At 37.7% G+C, this 20,469-nt stretch overlaps 1 protein-coding gene across 2 annotated transcripts in view; it reads right to left on the bottom strand.

Moving 5' to 3' along the window:
* The window catches only part of PREP (prolyl endopeptidase), a 99,174-nt gene that overhangs the window by 64,424 nt on the left and 14,281 nt on the right, over window positions 1-20,469 (bottom strand). For both annotated transcript variants that reach the window (XM_069804955.1, XM_069804957.1), the window contains exons 5-7: window positions 18,887-19,096; window positions 17,544-17,665; window positions 5,131-5,236 (exon numbers count right to left, since the gene is read on the bottom strand). In XM_069804955.1, the coding sequence (XP_069661056.1) occupies window positions 5,131-5,236; window positions 17,544-17,665; window positions 18,887-19,096 (438 nt within the window). The remainder of the gene's footprint in view (window positions 1-5,130; window positions 5,237-17,543; window positions 17,666-18,886; window positions 19,097-20,469) is intronic.

The following is a 20,469-nucleotide window of genomic DNA, read 5'->3' on the forward strand; positions in this document are numbered from 1 at the left end:
TGTTCCTTATTTGTAAGCCCCAGTACAGTAATCCTTCTATACTAGCAAGATGACTTCCATTCTGGCAAATGGAAGCATCTCATTCTGTGAAAAAAATGGGTATTATTTAAAACAACCAAGATAACTAAAGGTAAATGACCTAAGTCAGGCACCTCGAAGCAACAAGGCATTTTGATTTAGCATCACTGCCTACCAGATTCTTAGCCAGAAAACAAGACCAGTGGAGTAAAGAAAAGCTTAAAGGAGGCACAAAAATCCCTACCACCATCTGGGATGAGAGACAGAGGAACAGTTACAGTATTACTCTGCTGCTTTGGAAAGCAAGGCATTGTTCCTACTGCTTATAGATTGTTAGCAAAAAGGGGTGAAACCTTTATTTCATTCTGTTCCAGTTCTTGCCGATTCTTGTGGGACAATCTGGATCTTCCCTTTCAGCGTCTAAGATGGAAAAGGTGCAGATTTACTTATTTATTTGTATTGTCTAGATATGCAATAAAAACAGGATAGACATGTAATTGAGCATAAATATGAAAAAAGGTCATGATTTAAGGAGGCAAAAAAGGTTTTACAGCTTTGTTTTTTCAATTGGATATGCTTATCCTGTTACATTAATCTTTTCAAAACAGACAGAGGCTAATGAATTTAATTTGAAATTAAAAAGGAAATCTTTGTCTTGCTATAAAAACATGCTACATGTAAATAAAAGTAAAAAGGGAAGACTACACATTCCTTCCATCTGCTGGGGAAAGGCATATCTGAACTCCTGTAAGCCTGTTATGGGCTATATTGTGTTGCTCAATAATTCCCACAGTAGCTGACTCATCCCTGAATTCTCAGTCATCTTCTGCGTTCTGTCAGGCAGATATTTGATGAGCATTTTTCATTTCCACATATGAAACATACTGTTTCAATTTGCATTTCTGTTCCTTTTTCTTTTCCCAAGATGGATCCCCCCTGCCCCACTCCTCCACTCTATCCTGCAAATTTAAGCAAAATAATTCAACCAGATACTGTGTTGTTTAGGGAAAATGATTTTTTTTTTTTGTCTTTCAGACCAACAAAACAAAACTTTACTCTGAGCAAGCAGGTCTCTTAACATATAGGTAAAAAAAAATTTCAAATAAATTGTACCATGTTTCTAGCATACACTAAGTTAGAAACAAATCCACAAATGAGCTAGCCAACCTTAATTCTAACAACCCTCCCTAAGTACAGCATATTTACTCTACTGCAATGAGAAACTGCACTGTAACTTTCTAAACTATGACTTTACAATATAAATTCAAAACTACGGGAAATTAGTTGATACCAGACTTGAAATATTCCACAAGAGTATAATCCCCTCCTATATGCCCATCTGTGTACTGAATTAGACTAGTTCAGCTAAAACAACCCCCCAAAGATGAATATAGTAATGAAAAACTGTATCATAATCTCTATACATGACAGAGAAGACTTAAAGTTGTATATGCTCATATGAAATTCTGCCACCTCCCAACCTCTAATTATATCCAGTGTAATATTGCCATATTGCATGGAATTTTCCGAATTTTTTTCTTAAGGCCTTCTTAAAATAGGAAAAATGATAAAAGCAATTACTATTTCTAAATAAGCTGTACAGTACACCATCAAACTATGAATCATTTCACAGCAACACAAATGTCTTTCACTTAATACAAGGGCCTCAACCTAGAAACCAGAACATTACTATTCAGTATGAGAAGAGCTAGCCACACGCAACATGCCTATAAAATGTCTGGGATAGGAGTAGTTTAGCACCTTGATCCCTTTGTAGCTAAGGGAAGCCCTACCTTTTGTTCTGCCCCATCTAGACAAGAGAAGTCAGATCTGCCTATTCATCTTTCAGCCTTCCTGCTACAGCCAGGATGCTGCTATAGAGCAACATACTCAGGACATTGAGCATGTGAGCTTCTACAGTGGTAGTGTGGCTTTAGACCTTAAGTATATGCACATGTGCTTGTTTTCACCCACTGCTCAAACAGTATTTAAATTCTGATGTATCTCAAAGAAATTTAACAGGATAAAGGACAGTCCTATAACCAGCCTCTGTTAGATTTTAAAGGACAGGTCCAAACAAATGTCATAGGGAACAGGGGTGTCAGGGGTCTATTACAGAAGAAGGGGAAAAAAAAAAGGGGGGGGGGAAGACAACCTAAGTACAGAATGACTACAAGACCATTTACAATACCAGAAAACCAGTCATGCCCCTTCGATTCCAAGGTGCATTCCATACATTAGGTCCCTTCCCTTAATCACCAGCTCTGTTATTTTTTTCTCTCCTCATTAAAAAACCATACTCCTATCTCTGGCCTATTTGACAGAAGTTTTCTTTGGTCAATCAACTTCAATCCAGTTACTAGTTTAGTCAATATCACCTTAACTAGCATGTTCTTGGACAACCTGGACTAAAAGAGCAAGTAGGGAAGAAAAAAAAAATGTGCCTGAAAGTCTAATTATTTATCTATATCAGGTACCATCTATGGCACTGGAAAAACACTAGCTACCCTACTTTTCTTTCCTTCATTTTTTTTTCAAAACTGAGATATTCTGAACACTAGAATGGATTTTTGAACAAACATCATTGTAAACAGGTCAAATAAAAAGGCTCAGATTAAACATTGAATAGTTCTGAAGGAGGAAAATGGCAAGAAGTATCTTAGATGTCACCAAAGGTATGAGTTCTACTCATAAATAAAGTCTGTTGTAAAAGACAGAAGAATAATGTGGTACGTTTTAAAAGTACAGATACTTTTCCAAGACACTTGATGCTCTTAACACTTCATTACAAGTGGTATGGTTTGATACTTACCTAGACTTTTGTACTGAACACTGCATTCTATGGACAGCATAAAAAGAGCCAGTATTTTTGTAGCTCAGTTTTTTTTCAGAATGTGCTTGTTATACGTAATTCTCTAAGCATCACTTAATCTTAACCCATGTGAACATACCTTGAGATATTACTGAGCAGTCTGTACAAACTGGCAGCTAAATACAAGTCTTAAGTCAAGAAATAGACTTGCCACTAAATTCCATTATTCTAGAGCTGCTTATTTACTTGTCTAAACCAGCTTAAATAATGAAATTTGGCATTTGTTTCTTGTAACTTCACAAGCAACCTCTTGCTGTCCCAGAAAACTACAAGTTGAACTGAAATTACACCTCTTGTGGTCTAGATTGATAGAGCCAAGAATTAAGCTTACATACATTACTGCTTGCTCAACTTACTGCCTCTGGCTACCAAAGGCTGAAGGACCAGTGGTTCAGGGTGTTTACATTTGCATAGAAGATCAACTCTAGGAAACATCCCAGATGTTTACTGTTAGGTCAGTGCTTACTAACATGGAGGTAGAAAGACATGGGTAAAGCTAAGAGTCTTTGTACTGAAAATGCACGTGGCAACTTAGTGAGACAGATACAGAGAGTTCCCAAGTTTATAAAACAGAAAATTTGTGCAAGCAAATGTTTACAGCTAGATCTTTCCTTTTATAGGCAAAAAAGGAGAATTTGGAGGGATGGAACAACTCCCACCCAACAACAAACAAATAGAAAGGCAAGTCAAAGACTGGTTCAGAGAAAAAACTTCTTTAAAACAACATCTCCAAGCCTGGAAAAGGTTAAACTCTAGGTTTACCTTATACCAGGTAGTACAAAACAGATGCTTCATTATCTCAGCCACGGTCTTTCAAGGCTCAATGCTAGTATTCTCTTCAAGGTTGTCCAGTGTATCTATAAATAGGAGGGTGAATATGGAAGGAGAGCTATGCTTTTTGTGTATTCTATCTCTAGCTGGAAAGTGTCAACTTGAATGACAGTGCAATTTATCATTTATGAAAATGCTTCACTGTATAAAATGACATTTTTATCTACAGTTTTATGTTTGTAATAGTTACATGGAAACCATCTGTAATAATTTTGATTAGACCTGCCATTTTCTACATTCAAGAGGACATTAAACTACTCAGTTGTCCAAGACAAGTTTAGAAGTAATTAAGAAATATCCTTTATAAAAAGGAGTGACATGTCCACAAATCAAAATTAATAATTCCCCAGAAAGGAGTATAAAACTGTTAACTATTATCACTAACACTTAACTCACCAAAATTCAAAATACTGTACTAAGACTTGTTGATGAACTAAGGGAAGATCACACAACCACATACTGTAATAAAGGCAGAGGGGAAACATAACTATACATCCCATACTGCAGAGCTGCTATCAGTTCTAATCACACTCATAAGCCTCGAATATTCTGTTTATGGGCAAGAGAACAAGTTTCTTGAGATCCAATATTTAACAAGGAGCTACTGCAATATTTATTGTTTCTGAAGCTTTCAAAGACAGAAGCCGCAAAGAATCAAAAAAAGCTAAGTTATGTTCTATGCAAAGCATGTATCGAGGAAGAGATTTCAAATAATCCGATACTCTGCAAATACAAAACCACTCATCAGTAAAACAACTATGCCAACCATCAAAAATAGCCATACGCACTAAAGTACCATACTTTCGACCATACCACTGAGGCTAAAAAGCCAAATACACAAAAGCCAAAGGCTAACCCAGCTAGAAGGCAAGGAAGGAGCATTTCATGAAAGTGTATTTGAAATACGAGTAGATACTTCTACTGTAATAATAATGATGCTACAAAGCAAAGTTATTTTACCAAAATATTAGATGATTTTTGTTTGTTTCCTAGTACTAGATGGAGAAAAAAATATTACCTATAAAGCAGGTACTTTTTTCAAAAAAGGGAGATCAGCACTTGAAGGACGACACAGGGATTTTTAAAATGTAAACAAAATTAAACACGGAAAAGTACTAGTAGTATAGAAAGAAATGGAACATAAGACTGGTAATGCTGCTTATATTATCTCAATTTTTCCTTGTGACCTTTTAAACAAACTACAGAACTAAGAATGGAGTTTTCCATCTACTGATGCATTACAGAAAATGGAATGCTACCAGAAGCAGTGCAGAGTATTTTCTCATAATCTCTGCATTAGAAAAAAGAGAGGAGGTTAAGCAATACACATATTAAAACAAAAATAAAGTATTTCAAGTCTTACATTGTCTTAAAGTGAAGGAAAACTTACAAAGCAAGAAAACACATACCTGATATACCCTGAGACTCCATCTGTAGATCACAGTACCACAGTCTGTTCACTGGATCACACCCTTCTCGGATAGACAGCAAGACATATCGACCATCATCTGATACCTGTAAGAAGTTACAGAAAAATCAAACACAATTCATCCTCTGGAAAAAAAAAATCCGACTTGAAAAGTTAAGTTCCCAAACCCCTAGCAAAAAATAAATTGATGCTACAGTTAGTTGAGTGAACAGATGTGTATGGAATATGAGAACTCAACAAGAATCCACACTCATCGCTTACATCAACAAGTAACGTAAGTATAGTCAAAATTGAACAGCATAATGTGTTTCCACCATGAATTAAAAAAAAGAAAGTTTATGATTATTAAAAGTATTCCAGCTAGAAAGGTGTCTAAATGAGTCAGGGTGGATATCTGCTCCCCCGTGGACCTCCCTGGGCTGCAGGGGGACAGCCTGCCTCACCATGGTCTTCCCCACGGGCTGCAGGGGAATCTCTGCTCCAGCACCTGGAGCACCTCCTCCCCTCCTTCTGCACTGACCTGGGGGGCTGCAGGGCTGGTGCTCTCACATGTTCTCACTCCTCTCTCACAGCTGTTGTGCAGTGTTTTTTTGCCCTTTCTTAAATATGTTATCACAGAGGTGCGTGCTACCACCATCGCTGATGGGCTCAGCCTTGGCCAGCAGCAGGTCCATCTTGGAGCCAGCTGGCATTGGCTCTGTCCGACTCGTGGCAGCCCTGGCCTCTTCTCACAGAAGCCACCCCTGCAGCCCCCTCCAGTATGAAAACCTTGCCACATAAAACCAATAGGACAACTAATGTAGAGCACTAACCTGACATTTCAGTAACTAAGAATGGGGTCAATATCTCAGTCAATGCCTTCAATGTGGAGAAGTTTAATTGAATCCACTATGTTGAATATAAAGCACTCTTTGGTCCTGTGATCAACCCAATTGCCAGGCTTCTACTGAACTACAGTACTCAAAAAGAACCCTCCTACATCAATTAAAACAGCTTTATGTAGTTCAACAGAAACTTCTCAACAAACTACGAGGCAGCCACATCTAGTGATGCAGGTGTCCAGTTTCTCTCTCTCGTCACTGACTATAACGTCAGCATTCAAATGTTAAATTGTGCAAGAGTATTTGCTAACTTAGGCATCTTTGTAAAGACACAACAGAGAGACCAGTGGCTTTTGTCCAAAAAAATCCTTAAAGAGTTTCTTGTGAAGATGACGTCAAAACTTCTGAACTTCCAAACTCCTCTACCAAGGTATCAATTCCATGCAAAAGGGAATTTAGCTCCCCTCCCCCAAATCCTATGGAAATAAATGGAGCCCAACCGTGACATGAGAAGGACCAGTGACGTGTATCTCATTGAAAATCTGTAATTTAGGATATACACATTAATTCAGGTATTTTAAGAGATGCAGAGATGTACCAGGACTGCACTTGCTTATCAAAGGAAAATCTGTGCTGCTGAAACTGCCAATACTTAAGTGACAGAAGCATTTATCTCAGTCAAGTCTTTATTTTGAGCCCTGTGTAAGCACTCCTTTTTTACTGTGTAACCTGTCAGCTAAACTGAACCTATAGAAAAGAGTTTGCCATCTAACTTCTCAGAACAGGCCCTCAGTACATCTTACAGGTCTACACAAACTCACTGCAGCCTCCTCTACACAAGGAGGTCTCCTCATCATGCTTCCTCTCTCTAGCAACTCCAACATGGTCAGTGTTTGAGCCTGCGAATATCCTAGATATGGCAAAATCTCGGTTCATGAAACAACTCTAGATTCACACTCTTGGTGAATTAAGCCCCATTAAAATAATTTTGCTGATGCATGCACACCTCTACACACGCCATCACAGTACTATGTACAGAGCAGTAGAGTTTAATCAGAACAATACCTGTTGTTTGAATGGGAAAACCAAAATTTAGTTGCTCACAATGGCAGGACAATGAAAACCATCAAGTTGGCACTTGGCATATGGCAAACATGCTTGCTCTGCATAGCTGCTCTGTCAATCTATTTTTTAAAAGCAAAAGCTGAATACTCACCTACTTCATATTGTTATTTACAGTACAACATACAACAGAAAAAACTACCCAAGTGGTAGAGGCTAGCTTTGGATTTCTGGCTGCCTTAAGGTATCTGCCAGCAGTCCATCTCAGAGGTGGAAAAAGGCTGGCAGCTTAGTCCATCTGAATGACAGTCACTTAATTCACAGCAGATTTTCCCTCAAGTTTTCAAGTGATGGAATTAATAAGGTATGTTTCCTGCCACAAAGCAGTATGAAATTTCTTAGAAACCATCCAAGCTGGTAATTTTAAGTGTACTTTTGCTTATTGTGGCAAACTAAGTAACGCTTACAGTTTTCATTTTTGCCATTTTCATTAGGTTTACATACACAAAAATGTAATGCTGCTGTTAAATGAATGTTATAAACTACCACCACATTATAAATTTTCCAATGAAGCTTCTTGGTTTGCTTTTGCACATGCATGTACACGCACAAAGTTTCCAAAATGGTGTCTCCTGGTAAAGTCATCAATGAATCCTTCTTTCTATTTAGGCTTCGCAAACATACTCCATTTCCTGGCAAAGCTTTTGAAAGTGCGAGTCCATCAAGGAAAGGCAGGAAGTAACAGGAAGTCATCAACTTAAAGTTTCCCTCTCCTGACTGAGCTGTTTCAAGCATCTTCCAAAATTACCAGATTCAGATGTTTTCTTAACAGCCTATACAGAATGCTGTTTCCTGTCCACATTCTTATATGACAATATCTAATGGGAATTTAAAGTGCTAGTCACAAAACGTGAGTCTGAGTTCTGGAAACTTTCCATTTGGCCCTAAACACATCTACAAAATAATTCTTATTCATATATTGTAATTACTTCTTAGATTTACCTGAGTTAATATTCATAACATTAGTTGTGCAAAATATCCGTAGAATTAGTTAAGCAAAACAAATTTCAGAAGAATTAGATCCTAACTATACTGCTATTCAAACAGATCCACAGTTTTGAAGACACAAGAAGGAAACTTAGTAGAATACAGAGTCAAATCTCAGTACGTGAAAGCTAACAAAAAACCCCCAACAACCAAAGACCCCTGAAAACAAAACACCCCCCCCAACCAAAAAAACCACAAAATGAGTGTTTCCAAGTTGTACTTTTTACAGGCATTTTGTCAACAACTAATTATACCACTAAAAAAAGTCCATATAGCTGAAAACGCACATGGCAAAATAGAAAAGAACACCTAAGATTCCTACTGGACCAAAAAAACCCATTATAGGAAACAGCTAAGATAGCTTTACGAGGGCAGCCTGCAAAATTGAGATATTTTGCCTCCTCCTTCCAAGATGGGAGTATATCCAGAAATGGAAACCAAGATTAGGTGATCTTTTTTGAAAGAGGCATCTTCGGTGGTTTTAGACAAATATTAACTGCAGGTGTCAGTTTTAATTAAACTACTGACTGCAATATGCTGCTTAAGTAACTGTTTATACTCGTAAAAGCACCAGGTTTTCTTCTCTTCTTCACCAACCCACAAAACATGTTAAATAATTGCAAGTGGCATACACAAGTATAAATTTCAGTTAAATTCAACAGTATAACACACAAAATTCTTTCAGTCATAGTCAGAACCCACATAAATTTGTTCTTTGATGCTGCCAGTTAACAAAAGAGTGCTCACTTTACTAAGGAAGAAAACTTATTTGCAAATTTCTGATGTTGTTACAAGCGCAATTCAGAACCTCTGATGACAGCAAATCTGAGTACATCTAATGAGTTTTTCCTTCCACATTCCCAGCTGGACTAGTGAAGAGTTGATAGCAGTTTATGTTTAATTTGAACCAGAAATTCCCAAAGCATATTGCTGGTGGGATGCCAATTAGGTCTGTCTCTATCACTAAAGCTATTCTTACCGCAGTGAGTTCTATAACCCAAAGGAATTTGGTAGAAACAGGACAAGACACTGTTGACTGCAGCATGCTAAAATGTTTAGCATTATACCACAGATTTAGACATCCACACTGCAAGTTACAGTTTGATGAGCAAACACTGGCAGCAGTAGTAGCTTATGCGGTTTTCACCTCTAGCTCTTCCTGCTGCTATGGTTGCTTGTATCCATGCAAGTTCATTCCCCTAGTCATGTCAGTACAAGCATTTATCATTTGTGAAGTAAACCAGACTGGAGAGCTGATCCAGCTGAAAAAATAGCATGGTAAACAAAAAAACAACAACAAAAAAAAAGAAAAAAAAAGGAAAAGAAAAAAAAGAATGATAATCCAGAAAAAAAACAAAACAAAGAAGAATCCAGGAGGGGGAAAAAAAGAAAAACACACAATAAAAAAGGAAAAATAATAACAGAAGTCATCCCTCTGCCAGATTAGTATCTCAGTTCACTGTGCAGTTGCACAAATGGCTAACACACTGCACCAAGCAGCTGGAAACATGAATAATCGGCAGATTGCTTAAGGCAGCTCAGATGGCAGTACTGATGAATGTATAATCACGGCCTGAATGCCGCTGACTCTTCTATACAGTAAACAGACAAGAGCTTGGGTTTCAGAATGGCAAAAGGAAATAGGATTTCCCAGCTATCATTTGGGTTATTCTTACACTGCTACATCATCTTTATGAGCTGAACTGCAATCCTCACTCTTGGCCCACAAACTTATGAACTGATTTTTTGTACCAGTATTTCACTCAAATCTTAGAATGCATTCATGGTTCAGCATAAGGGAGACAGCTGTACTGTCAGAACTGACAGCTTGGATCAGAAGTAAATTCTCCTGGTTTCCCACATCAAAGCTGAAAAGGAAACACATCTCAAGAATTTCTGAAAGAGATCTGGAAAGCTAGTCAGTGCACATTTCTCTCATTAAAATAATTTCTATAATTTCAAACAACACACTGGTAAAAGGTAAGGAGTTTATAAAGCAACTGAACATCTTAAAGTGACATTTAGGTCCTGTCAAAATAGGACAGAAGAAATCCTGTAGCCTTTCAACTGGAGCTTTTAAAAACCTTCAGCATTAACGATGATTTTATTGGTATAACACAGCACTAATTCCTAACTCAGCACTAGGAAAGGAAGGATTATTTCAAAGAGCTGATGTTGGTATATAGTTCATAGTTTCATTGCTGTCATTCGGTCACTTGGCAATTTTGAATTTATTAGATCTATTATTTCTGAAATACTTGCTGTGACCATCTTTACACTGTACAAACATACAGAAGTATCATTACGATAGCTGTGCTCCCAAGTGCTATTCTATTTAGTCTTTCAAGAATCAAACTCTTCGAAGTAAAATCTTTATAGAGAAGTTGTGCTTTATAGTGGAGTATTTTTTGGTTTTTACTAGCAATTTTGTTTCAGTGTTACCTGTTCTCTCCATTTTGATGAAAAGTAACCACTGGTTAGAAAAATATTAAGAGATGGAGTGGTTTACTTGTAACTTCAATAAATCAATGGATATCAAAAGACAAAAAAAATATTTAAATCCTAATTAGTAAAAGGAGCTTTCCAACTACTTCAAGTTTTTCTTTCATTACCAAATATAGTTAATTCACCATACAAGCCATATAAGGAACCCCAAAGGGTTAGGTGTTCTGCATTTATAATAGCAGTAACCATTTATGAGTACCCACAGCAAAAGTGAAGTTAAATATTTTGTCTACTAGCAGCACATTTCAGACCAAAAAAATCATACATAATTAAATAAAAAAAAAAAAGAATGAACAGGAGAAGGCTGTCAGGTTTTCAGACTTCCTGGATTTATGTATTACTCTTCAACTAAAACATCAATAGGAGAGACATTAAAGTGCTTTGTTTCCAAGTAAAGTGCATGACAGCACCTCAGTGAATATTAATGCTAGTTCTTTGAATACTACCTGGGTAGTCACCACAGCAAGATTCAGGATAAAGAAGAGGTCTCTCTTTTTAGTTCACAAATAGGGGCCCTTTGAGTGCATAGTATTATATTAAGGCAACTATATATACACATCATTCCTTTTTAAGCTAACCAATTAAAAGTTTTACCACCGTTACCCTTTTTATCATCAAGATGGAAAAAACCTAATCACTGTATAATTTGTTTCTGCATAACAAGATATTAAAAAATTAAGTAAGTAAAATTCAGTTATAGATAATATGCCTATGTTGAAGAAAAGATAAACCAACTTCTTCAACTACAGACATTAACACTATTATAATCTACAACCTGATCTGCACCTGCAGTTATTTTACAGAGCTACTGCTCTTCATGCACTAGTGCCCTTTGCATATGGAACAAGGCAACTGACATTGCTATCTAATGCATTTCCAATGAAACAGAGCAAACGAATCACACACACAAAAAATCAAAGCTTAGAAAAATCACAGAATCAAAGCTTTCAAACAGAGCCAAATGGTCAAATTAGTAACTGGACTCTGTGTACCCAGTCATGGGAAAATCAGATCATCCAGAGAAGGCAAGATGGGTGGCAATAAAGATGCAACCATGCAATGCATGGCATGAATAAGTAGGAATTAAAAACTCATAGCATTTAACTATATGCTATGTATGCAACAGTTTAAAACCACCCAGAGTGGCTGACTAGATTTTATTTTTTAATTCATTTAGGAACGTACCTAGTCACCACAATAAAACAGACTGATGACAGTGGTTACTTCCTAAACATGCCGTGCAAAGATTTTTGCGTACCACCACTGAACATGAATATGACTTGACTAAGAAGAATCTACATGCAAGAGATTTCAGATTGATGAAGAAATTACCTGCCTTTATCAATATTTTAGAGCTTCCTATCAGATGAGTAAAGTAAAATACTGAACACAAAAAACACAAAGGACATGCCTTCTACAGTGAAAAAAGTAAAAATTCTTGTAAAATTTGCCAAAACATTTGGTCAGTAAAAGATGAGAGCAATTACACTGCCGAGGCAGCCTCAAGTGTTCTAACATCATAGATGTGCACATGCTCCCGTGCCACAAAGTTCTACTTACACCACAACAAAGAACCCCCACTGTAATCTGCCAGCCTTTCTATTCCACTTTTATTAACTCATTATTAGAAAAAGCAAAGCTATTTCCTTTCCTAGAAGAGGAAATAGTTTTTTTCATTAGATATAATGATCATGAAGTGTTGGTTTTTTTACGGGGATGGGGTGGGGTTTGTAATGAAAGGAACATAAAGCTATGTTCTGACATTATCTTTGCAGTGGTACCAGAAAGTCACTGAAGCTTGCATATAGCTCCTATCACATTTTATGTTCTAGCCATCTTTTGAGAAGATGAGGATTGGGGCAAGAACTCCCTTTCACTAAGTGACCTCTTGGGACTGTCTGCCCAATCCAAGGCTCCTGAAGCTGGTACTCTAAGGCTGCAAAAGCTTTGTTTTCTTTTCTATTTGCATCATATTGGTTTAATCAACTAGATTTCAGAAGCCCTAATGATAGGTGATCACAGGAATGCAGAATTTCAGGATCAGGTCCAGCCGAAACCACTTACTGCATTCTGAGGAGCAGGCCTGACATACTCTGTGCAGGACATGGACTGGTTATATGTAAACAACATGCTGATGTGTTCTATCCATCCATTCCCCAGGTTAGAAAAAAATGCTTTGGGCATTAATTCAGTTTCATTATTCCAGGCGGGTTTTTATTCTTGGATTTCAGATACAATGTACTGGTATAAAAAGCATTTCTATTCTGATCATATCCTTCTGAGCCTCTGCTAAGCTTTGGGTTGAAGGAGACCTAGCAAAGCCAGAGAACTGGGATTCTGACCCTGGATCACCATGCTTATGACTGTTTCAATTGCAACAGGACGTCAGACAGACTTGTTCAGAAGAGGAATGCAGCAATATGTACATGCATATTTGCATGCATTCTCTTTCTTAAATCTAGCACAGAGCAAAATCAGTAGCGTTCTGAGGTGACAAACATCACACGATTTTTTCTGTGGCTTTCAGCTTGCTTTTGAGTGCAATGAAAGCACCAAAGCATCAGCAACCTGGCTACATAAGAGATTACCATCTACCATAGCCCCACGTGCAGCCAGAAAGACTGCCTGCATGTTTCTTAATGGTAAAATTCTCCAGACCTATTGCCAGGACTGTAGGAAGATATTCACAGTAGGCTTCTATTCCAGATTCAGCCTTGACAAAGATAGTGTAAGGATTTAAAAAATTTCCACAGTCCTGTTTTATCCAGCAGCAAGTCTCGCTTGAGCAAACTGACAATGTTTTGAGCCCTTCCCCTTCGTGCTGCTCACTCTTCCCCTGTGGATGCTGCATTTCCACATTCCTGCAGTGAAAACACACCACAGCCAGCACACATCTGGCACAGCTTACTCCTCTGTGCTCTGAATTTCATTGCAAGATCGCCTCCCTGGTTGAGAGCCACTGATGCTAACTGACAGCTCTAAACAGAAAAAAAAAAAATTTTAAAAATCGTCAGGGATTGTGCACAGTATTTGCTAGACAACAACATGAAAAATTGTATCTGTTTTACTGCTGGCAGAATTGGGATGGGAGGGTTCCCCTCACCCCCTCCTTTCTCTCCTGTTTATTTTCCTGCCAGTACCATAGGAACTTCTAACACTACCAACTGTGAAAGGCTCTTATATAACTTATTGTCTAACTTTGAGAATAAGTCTGGCTGTGAAAGAGAGATATGCTCTGTGAGTCTGGAGAGGAAGCAAGAACATGCCACTTACACAGAAGAATGGGAAGCGCCTCTTTTCAGAGAGTAGCTATGACATTGCCAAGGTTTTAAAAATCTGCATACCAGGCTGCCCTCTACTGGGATGTTATTCAAATAAACTCCATCCCTGCTCTTCCCAACTCCCCCACTATCCTAGAATCTGTACTAGAAATACATGTGCCTTTTCTAGACTAATGAAAAGATGTGATAGTCTCTTTTTCAAAACTTACATATCTGCCTAACAATAAACAGATTTTTTTCTTCCTCACAAGCAATCCATTCAAGTGAGGAGCTGGAAATGCATCTATTTCTATGCCAACATCATTTTCAGCACCACAGATTTTGTTTAAATCAAGCATACTTGGGGCTGGTGTTGAATGTGTAATGAGGAAAAAAATGAAGTTATTTTCTTGCATGTTGTCTTATAAATGTATTAAAGCTGACAAAATTTTACACAACCCTCTTTTATCCTCATCAGTGACCTAGTTTCTTCTCTCCATTAAAAATACACATCACACTGACTTCTTGCAGTGCACCTGAGATTACTGATTTTTTTGAAGTATCATGGCAATGTTATTACTTCACAGTCTCTGCAGGATCTCCTTGCCAGGTGCTTTTCACTTGCAAGCAAGGTATTTCTCTCCTTCAACCCAATGGTTACAAGACATGCAAATTCTGCTCTAAACCTGAGTCTGGAAGTTCAAGCTCTGCCCCCACTCTAGAGAAAGGTTTGGTAATTGAGACTAGACCACCCACACCACAATCCAACTGTCTTCACTGGAGCTTGTGTAAAATGTAAGAGAACCCAAATGTCTCTACCTATTTGGCTCAGCACAATAAAAACATTTGTTTATTAATCTGATGGGAATGCATGAAAGCAGACCAAAAAAACCCCCAAACCCACCAAAACACAAAATGTTGAGCTGTGCAAAGCTGTATTTTAAAATCTGTGGCAGCATATTAGCACCAAGTAAGAATATTCAGGACAGTGCCAATAAGCCATATAATTTTATTTTTACTAAAGATATTTTAATTTTCCCCCCATTACTTTGCGGTCTTCCACTTTTTCAAACACAGACTTCAAAAAAAATTGACCAGAAAACTTGTTTGAATGGCCTGAAAAGAAGATTTTTGACCTACTGAACAAGGATGAAAGCACATTTTGCAACTGCAATTTTTTGTTTTGTTTTTTTTTTTTTTTAATTGCATAATACTTTTTTTCCTGACCATTAAAAATCATTTTTCATTAATATCAGGATGACAGAGCCACATTCTACAGCTGGAACTCACAGCACAACCCCAGAATATCAGCTGTTTTAAAGTACTTTCACTTAGATAAGCTCAAGATTATTTACCAAGGTGGATTTCTGCTTTACCACTCCTCCTTAAAATAGCATTTCTTCTTAAATACCAACACCTCTGGAAGTTTATGCCTCCTAGAGGTCAAGAAAACAGTCATAAGCAGCCATATTAATTTATAAAACAAGAACCCACAGTAGTGAGGTGTTTCTCTTTTCACGACCCTCCCCACTTTTCCAATACTTACGGGACTGTTTCAGTTCCAGGGGTTTCAGAACTGGTAGCTGCACTAGATTCTATTATTTTCGTATTCTACAGCAAGAGTTACTACTACCCGTCCCCTCTTCCCACCCCAAAGAACTTCTGATCATTTAATATAAGGGTTATATATTCTCATTAATCACAAAAATTACCTGAAACATTTGGTATCAGGAAAAAAAAAAAAGATACTTCTTTTACATTTAAGGTTGCCTCAAGCTTTTCTTTGGATAACTGTTTCTCTACACCCTGGCCAGGCAAACTCTTTGCTACTCACTACAAGCACTGTACTATGAATTCTCTTCCATGGTCCTCTGCACATTTGGTTTTGTATTCTGATCTTGAAATGCTCCAGCCCTGCTTCTTCAACTTAGATAGGAAAAGGTTCTGTTAGTGCGTTATTACCTCAAAGAAGGTTTTGCTACCTATAAGACAAGTATACCTCTACACCCAATACAGAAGATACCACTTCCACAGGATTTAATACCATCTGAGACTGCAAACTTTCACTACCCTAAAAAGCTGTATACTCTAATGAATCAGACTACAACAGCCTTCCCCCACAGAAAATGAATTTGCCTTCACAACAACATGTGTAGTTTAGCTCACGACACTGCAAAGCAATAATAATAATATGCATCACTCATGTGAATCAGTGGATACATCACTACAAGACATCTGTCACCAACAGAAAGCCCATTTGTTTCCGGAACTAGGCAAAAATAAGGATGATTTCCAAATTCCATTTTATTGCCAGTTAAACTCAACAGAACTGACTAGTTTTTGAACAATAAAAAAAATTCCAAAGCCCCATTTGCAAGTTTACACAGATATTCAGGTCAGTTGTTAAAGGTATGTTTCATGAATAGATGAGATTATGTAAAAAAGGTTCTATTTGTTCACAGAACCTACAGATAAGTCTGATTTGTATAGAGAAAGCTCAGTGTGGTCACTTTGGTGGGGAGCCCTTCGCATTCTCACTCACTGTCTCATTTTGAATCCCACTGTTCAAATTCTTTGAAAGAACTTTTCTTTTCCGGCAACCCACAGAAAAGAAACCCCCAACATTTCCATGGATTGATGTATTGAAAAGTGACACAGACTGATGATCAAATTTTTAAAAAGAGGTATTCTCAGGGAAAAATAGTTCTAGGAACTGAATACCCCAAATCAGGGTAAAAACATTTCATATTTATCAAAAGTGTCAGACCAAAAGACACCCAAAAGAAACAAAATGTACTGATTAAACATAGTAGCTAGGAGAGTACAAAGAATTACAACAGGTGTTTAACCACTGGAAAAACACCAGTTCCCTGATAAACAGAATGACCACCACTACATTCCGACAACACTTAGAACAGTGCACTCAGTCAAGCACTGTTAAATCTAATATGAAGAATAAAACACATGTTAATTACACAACATAGGGTCTTTTGAATCATTCATGTAAGGAGAACAAAGGATGGTCACCTGTCATTTTGGTGCGCTGGGACTTTGCACAACACAGTAGTAGTTCAACAAAATAAGCTTAAGAAATCAATTCCAGCAGTCGCTTGTTCCATCTCCAATAACACAGTCCACACCATATTAGTGCTGATAAAACATGTTGTAGGGAAACTTAAAAGTCTCCAACTATGCACACAGTGTTAACAGATTTTAACCTGTATGTCTCCATTCTTCAAGTAGAATGGACATAGTTCATTTTCAGGAAAGACATCACAAAAATATAAACATAAACAAAATAAACACATGGCAGGGAATATTCAGACATGCTGATTATTGGAATAAGCTTTTTGTGCAGGAAGTGAAGGCTGGGGCTCAACACTAAGATGAAACCAGACCAGTGACACATTGTCCATCAAATAATCCTTCTCTCTCCTGGAATGTGTACTGGCAGAATGTCTTCAATGAAGAAAAAGGGTATGTGATTGCGTCATTACAGGCTTGAGGACTGATTTAAAGCCAACTAGACAGTCTTATTTTCAGCAATTCTTTAATCAATGATTCTTCAATAGTCAACTCTGCAACACTAATAAAAAGCGTTCTTTTAATAAAATGTTTTCCACTTTATACCTACTATCAGTTGTTAGAATCTGAAAAACTGAACATAACGATGACAAGCTTCAGGGTGTTTACTATACCTCAGCTCCACCCATCCATTTTGGTTCGTCAGGAAATTCAGCACATAGGATATCTTCTGACTGGTTAGTTCCTAATACATGATAATGCAGCTTTTGGTGCAGATTAGTAGAGGTCTCAGTGCCTGGTGAAATGCAGATATTTAAACCAATTAGTTCTCAGAAATCCAACAACAATCAAATAAAACCCTCAGAAACTTCTGTATCCCTCTGCATATAAAAGAGAAGAGTAATTCAGCACAGACAAATAGGAATGGTTCAAGTCTACAACCATTCCCCTCCAAACCAAAATAAAATTCAAACCACACTGCAAACCTGTTCACTTACCCTTTCGTTTTATTGCTGATAATACATTCTTCAAATGTGAAAGTTTATCATTTCAAGCTTTGCTTTCTAGAAATGCTAAGCAAGCAAAAAAAAAACCCCAAACCAACAATCCCTGCCACCCTCTAATGTTTTTGCTCCCATTTCATCCTGGGCAACTAAAGGGAGTTATTGCTAATTAACGTTCCTAGAAACCTTCATACTTCCATTTGCTGAAAATAATTTTAAAAAGTATTTTAAGGCACTGCATGAGGTGCTACGTGATTTTTTTTTTTTTAAATTTTGTTCTTGCAACATTTTCCAAAACTTCAGCTTCTGAAGTGCAAACATGTTTAAAAGAAAAAAAAAAACACAAGGTGGGTAACTAACTTGCAAGTCTGGCAAAATGATAGGATGCAAAAGCAAATACAGAGGCAAAATTCAGGCTCTCTCCAATGTTTAAGAAAGAGCACAGCGCCAGAAGAAACTTTTCAGTAGCACCGCCTTATAATAAGAGCTGCTAAATTCCCTCCTACTGACGCTCCTCAGCAATTTACTCCACTTTGTGTGCTGCTCCTTGAGTTTTGCTAGCATAAACATTTTGTGTTGCTGTGCTGTGAACCACAGATGAATTAATCTGGTTGAGTAACAAAAACCTTACGCCCCGGACTGCTATTCATCACGTCAACCTCCCAAGCCAGTTCACCTATGGCAACACAAAGGCATAAGGGAAGAGATCTAAGTAAGCTGTCACCAGACATCAAATTCCAGCCAATAACACCCTGTATGAAAACTAAGTAAATCATTGCAGCGAAAAAGAAAAGGAGCAGCAAACTTTTAAGAGAAAGACAGGGACAGGCAGACGAGGATATTCACACTGAGTATAGGCTTTGGTCATACAAGACAATCTGATACCTAACTGTATAAACTAGTATACCTAATTATTTCAATATAAACTAGTACAGCTAATTGCTTGTTGCACCAATTTACTGTAAAGGTCATTTTGCTTCCACATAGCATGCAATTAGTACTGCCATACTTACCATCACTTTTCCCATCTTGTTGTGGATAGCAGTTATAGAACATGCCTTTTCCATCATGAGTCCATGCCATGCAACTGAATTTAACTCTCTCCAGTGTATCTGGAAGATCCTCAGGACCTTCTACTTTCATAAACTTGATAGTAACCCAATCAGAGCCACTAGAACTCAGGCCATATGCAAAGTATTCACCATCTTCACTGAATGCATAACCTAGGAAATTGGAACCAAACAAGATGAAGTAAGAACCAGCACAAGGAATCAAGTGTTTTCAAAAAAGTGTTTATTCTGCCACACAGCTTTTTATTATTTATTACACACTAGCCAAATCCCAACAAGAGAGAGGTGAAATTGGGAAATCAGTTAAAAAGAACTGTGTTCACCAAACACTGAGAGAAGAGGGTTTATTTTCTAAAAGACAGGGCAAGCAACTACATCTGCTATCATTTGGGACTCACAGCATTTTTCTGGTCTCTGTGGACTTCTCAAGTAGTTCACAGATCTGAGTTTAGGCATGCATACTCAGTAAGTATGTTCAGTAACATCACTTATACCTGACATCTGAATTATGATTTGAGTAATAATTCTTAACTACTTCCCTGAGTTTGAGGGGAAGAGGTGGAGACTGAAAATGCACACAGGTAGAGAACTTAAAGTGAGATTTTGAGAGACAAACAGTACCAAAGAAGTCAACAGAAATTGAGATACAAGCAATGCATCCTGAAATAAAGCAAATACCACTTCAGTACCGGAGTCACTGAAAACTAGACCCTGCGAAGTCATGAAAACTGAAGTACCTGGAAACATTTGCCACTAGCACGCAAATGGATTAATCACCAGTATTCTCAGCTAAGACCTCTGACAGACATGTCGTTCTATGCAAGCTGTGAGGTAAACATGATTCTGAAAAAAATTCAGAAGAGCTTCCATCATAGTTGATAAGGATCAAATTCACTCTTGCAAATCAACTCTAGTGAAGAGATTAAATTATCATAGGCCTGTACATACCTGAAAGTACTACCGAAAAAACCACACAAAAAAGTTGCATTTCATAGAAATTGTAGGTTTGAGAAGCACCACTGTGCCACCCTAACATATTCTCCCCCATGAGAACGTAAGAGTGGCCATTCTGATTCAGAACAAAATTCCACCTAGCTGTCCTCAAGAGTAACCACAAGATGCCTACAAGAGTAAGAACAATGCAAGCACATGTAGTATTTCCTTCAATCTTACAACCTCTCACCATTTCTAGCTTAAAAGACTTCTATGAAGTAGTTGGTTAATGATTCTCAGTGCGTCTCTCCTCCTTGACCTTGTCCAGCTTGCCTTTAAACCCACAGTAAGTTTTTTGCACCACCAATATCCACTGGTAAGGGGTTCTACAAATCTACTTCTTGAGGCATGAACTATCACCTTCTTTTGTTTGCTTTGTACTCGACTCCCACTGCCTTCATTTGATATCCCCTCATTCTTGCAATAGAAAAAATGATGACTAACCAACCCCTACTCACACTCTCCATTCCACTGCATGCCACAAATGATTCTGTAGACCTCTATTATACCTCTGCTAAATTGTCCCTTTTCCA

The sequence above is a fragment of the Haliaeetus albicilla genome, chromosome 17, assembly GCF_947461875.1.
Source record: "Haliaeetus albicilla chromosome 17, bHalAlb1.1, whole genome shotgun sequence".
Lineage (NCBI taxonomy): Eukaryota > Metazoa > Chordata > Aves > Accipitriformes > Accipitridae > Haliaeetus > Haliaeetus albicilla.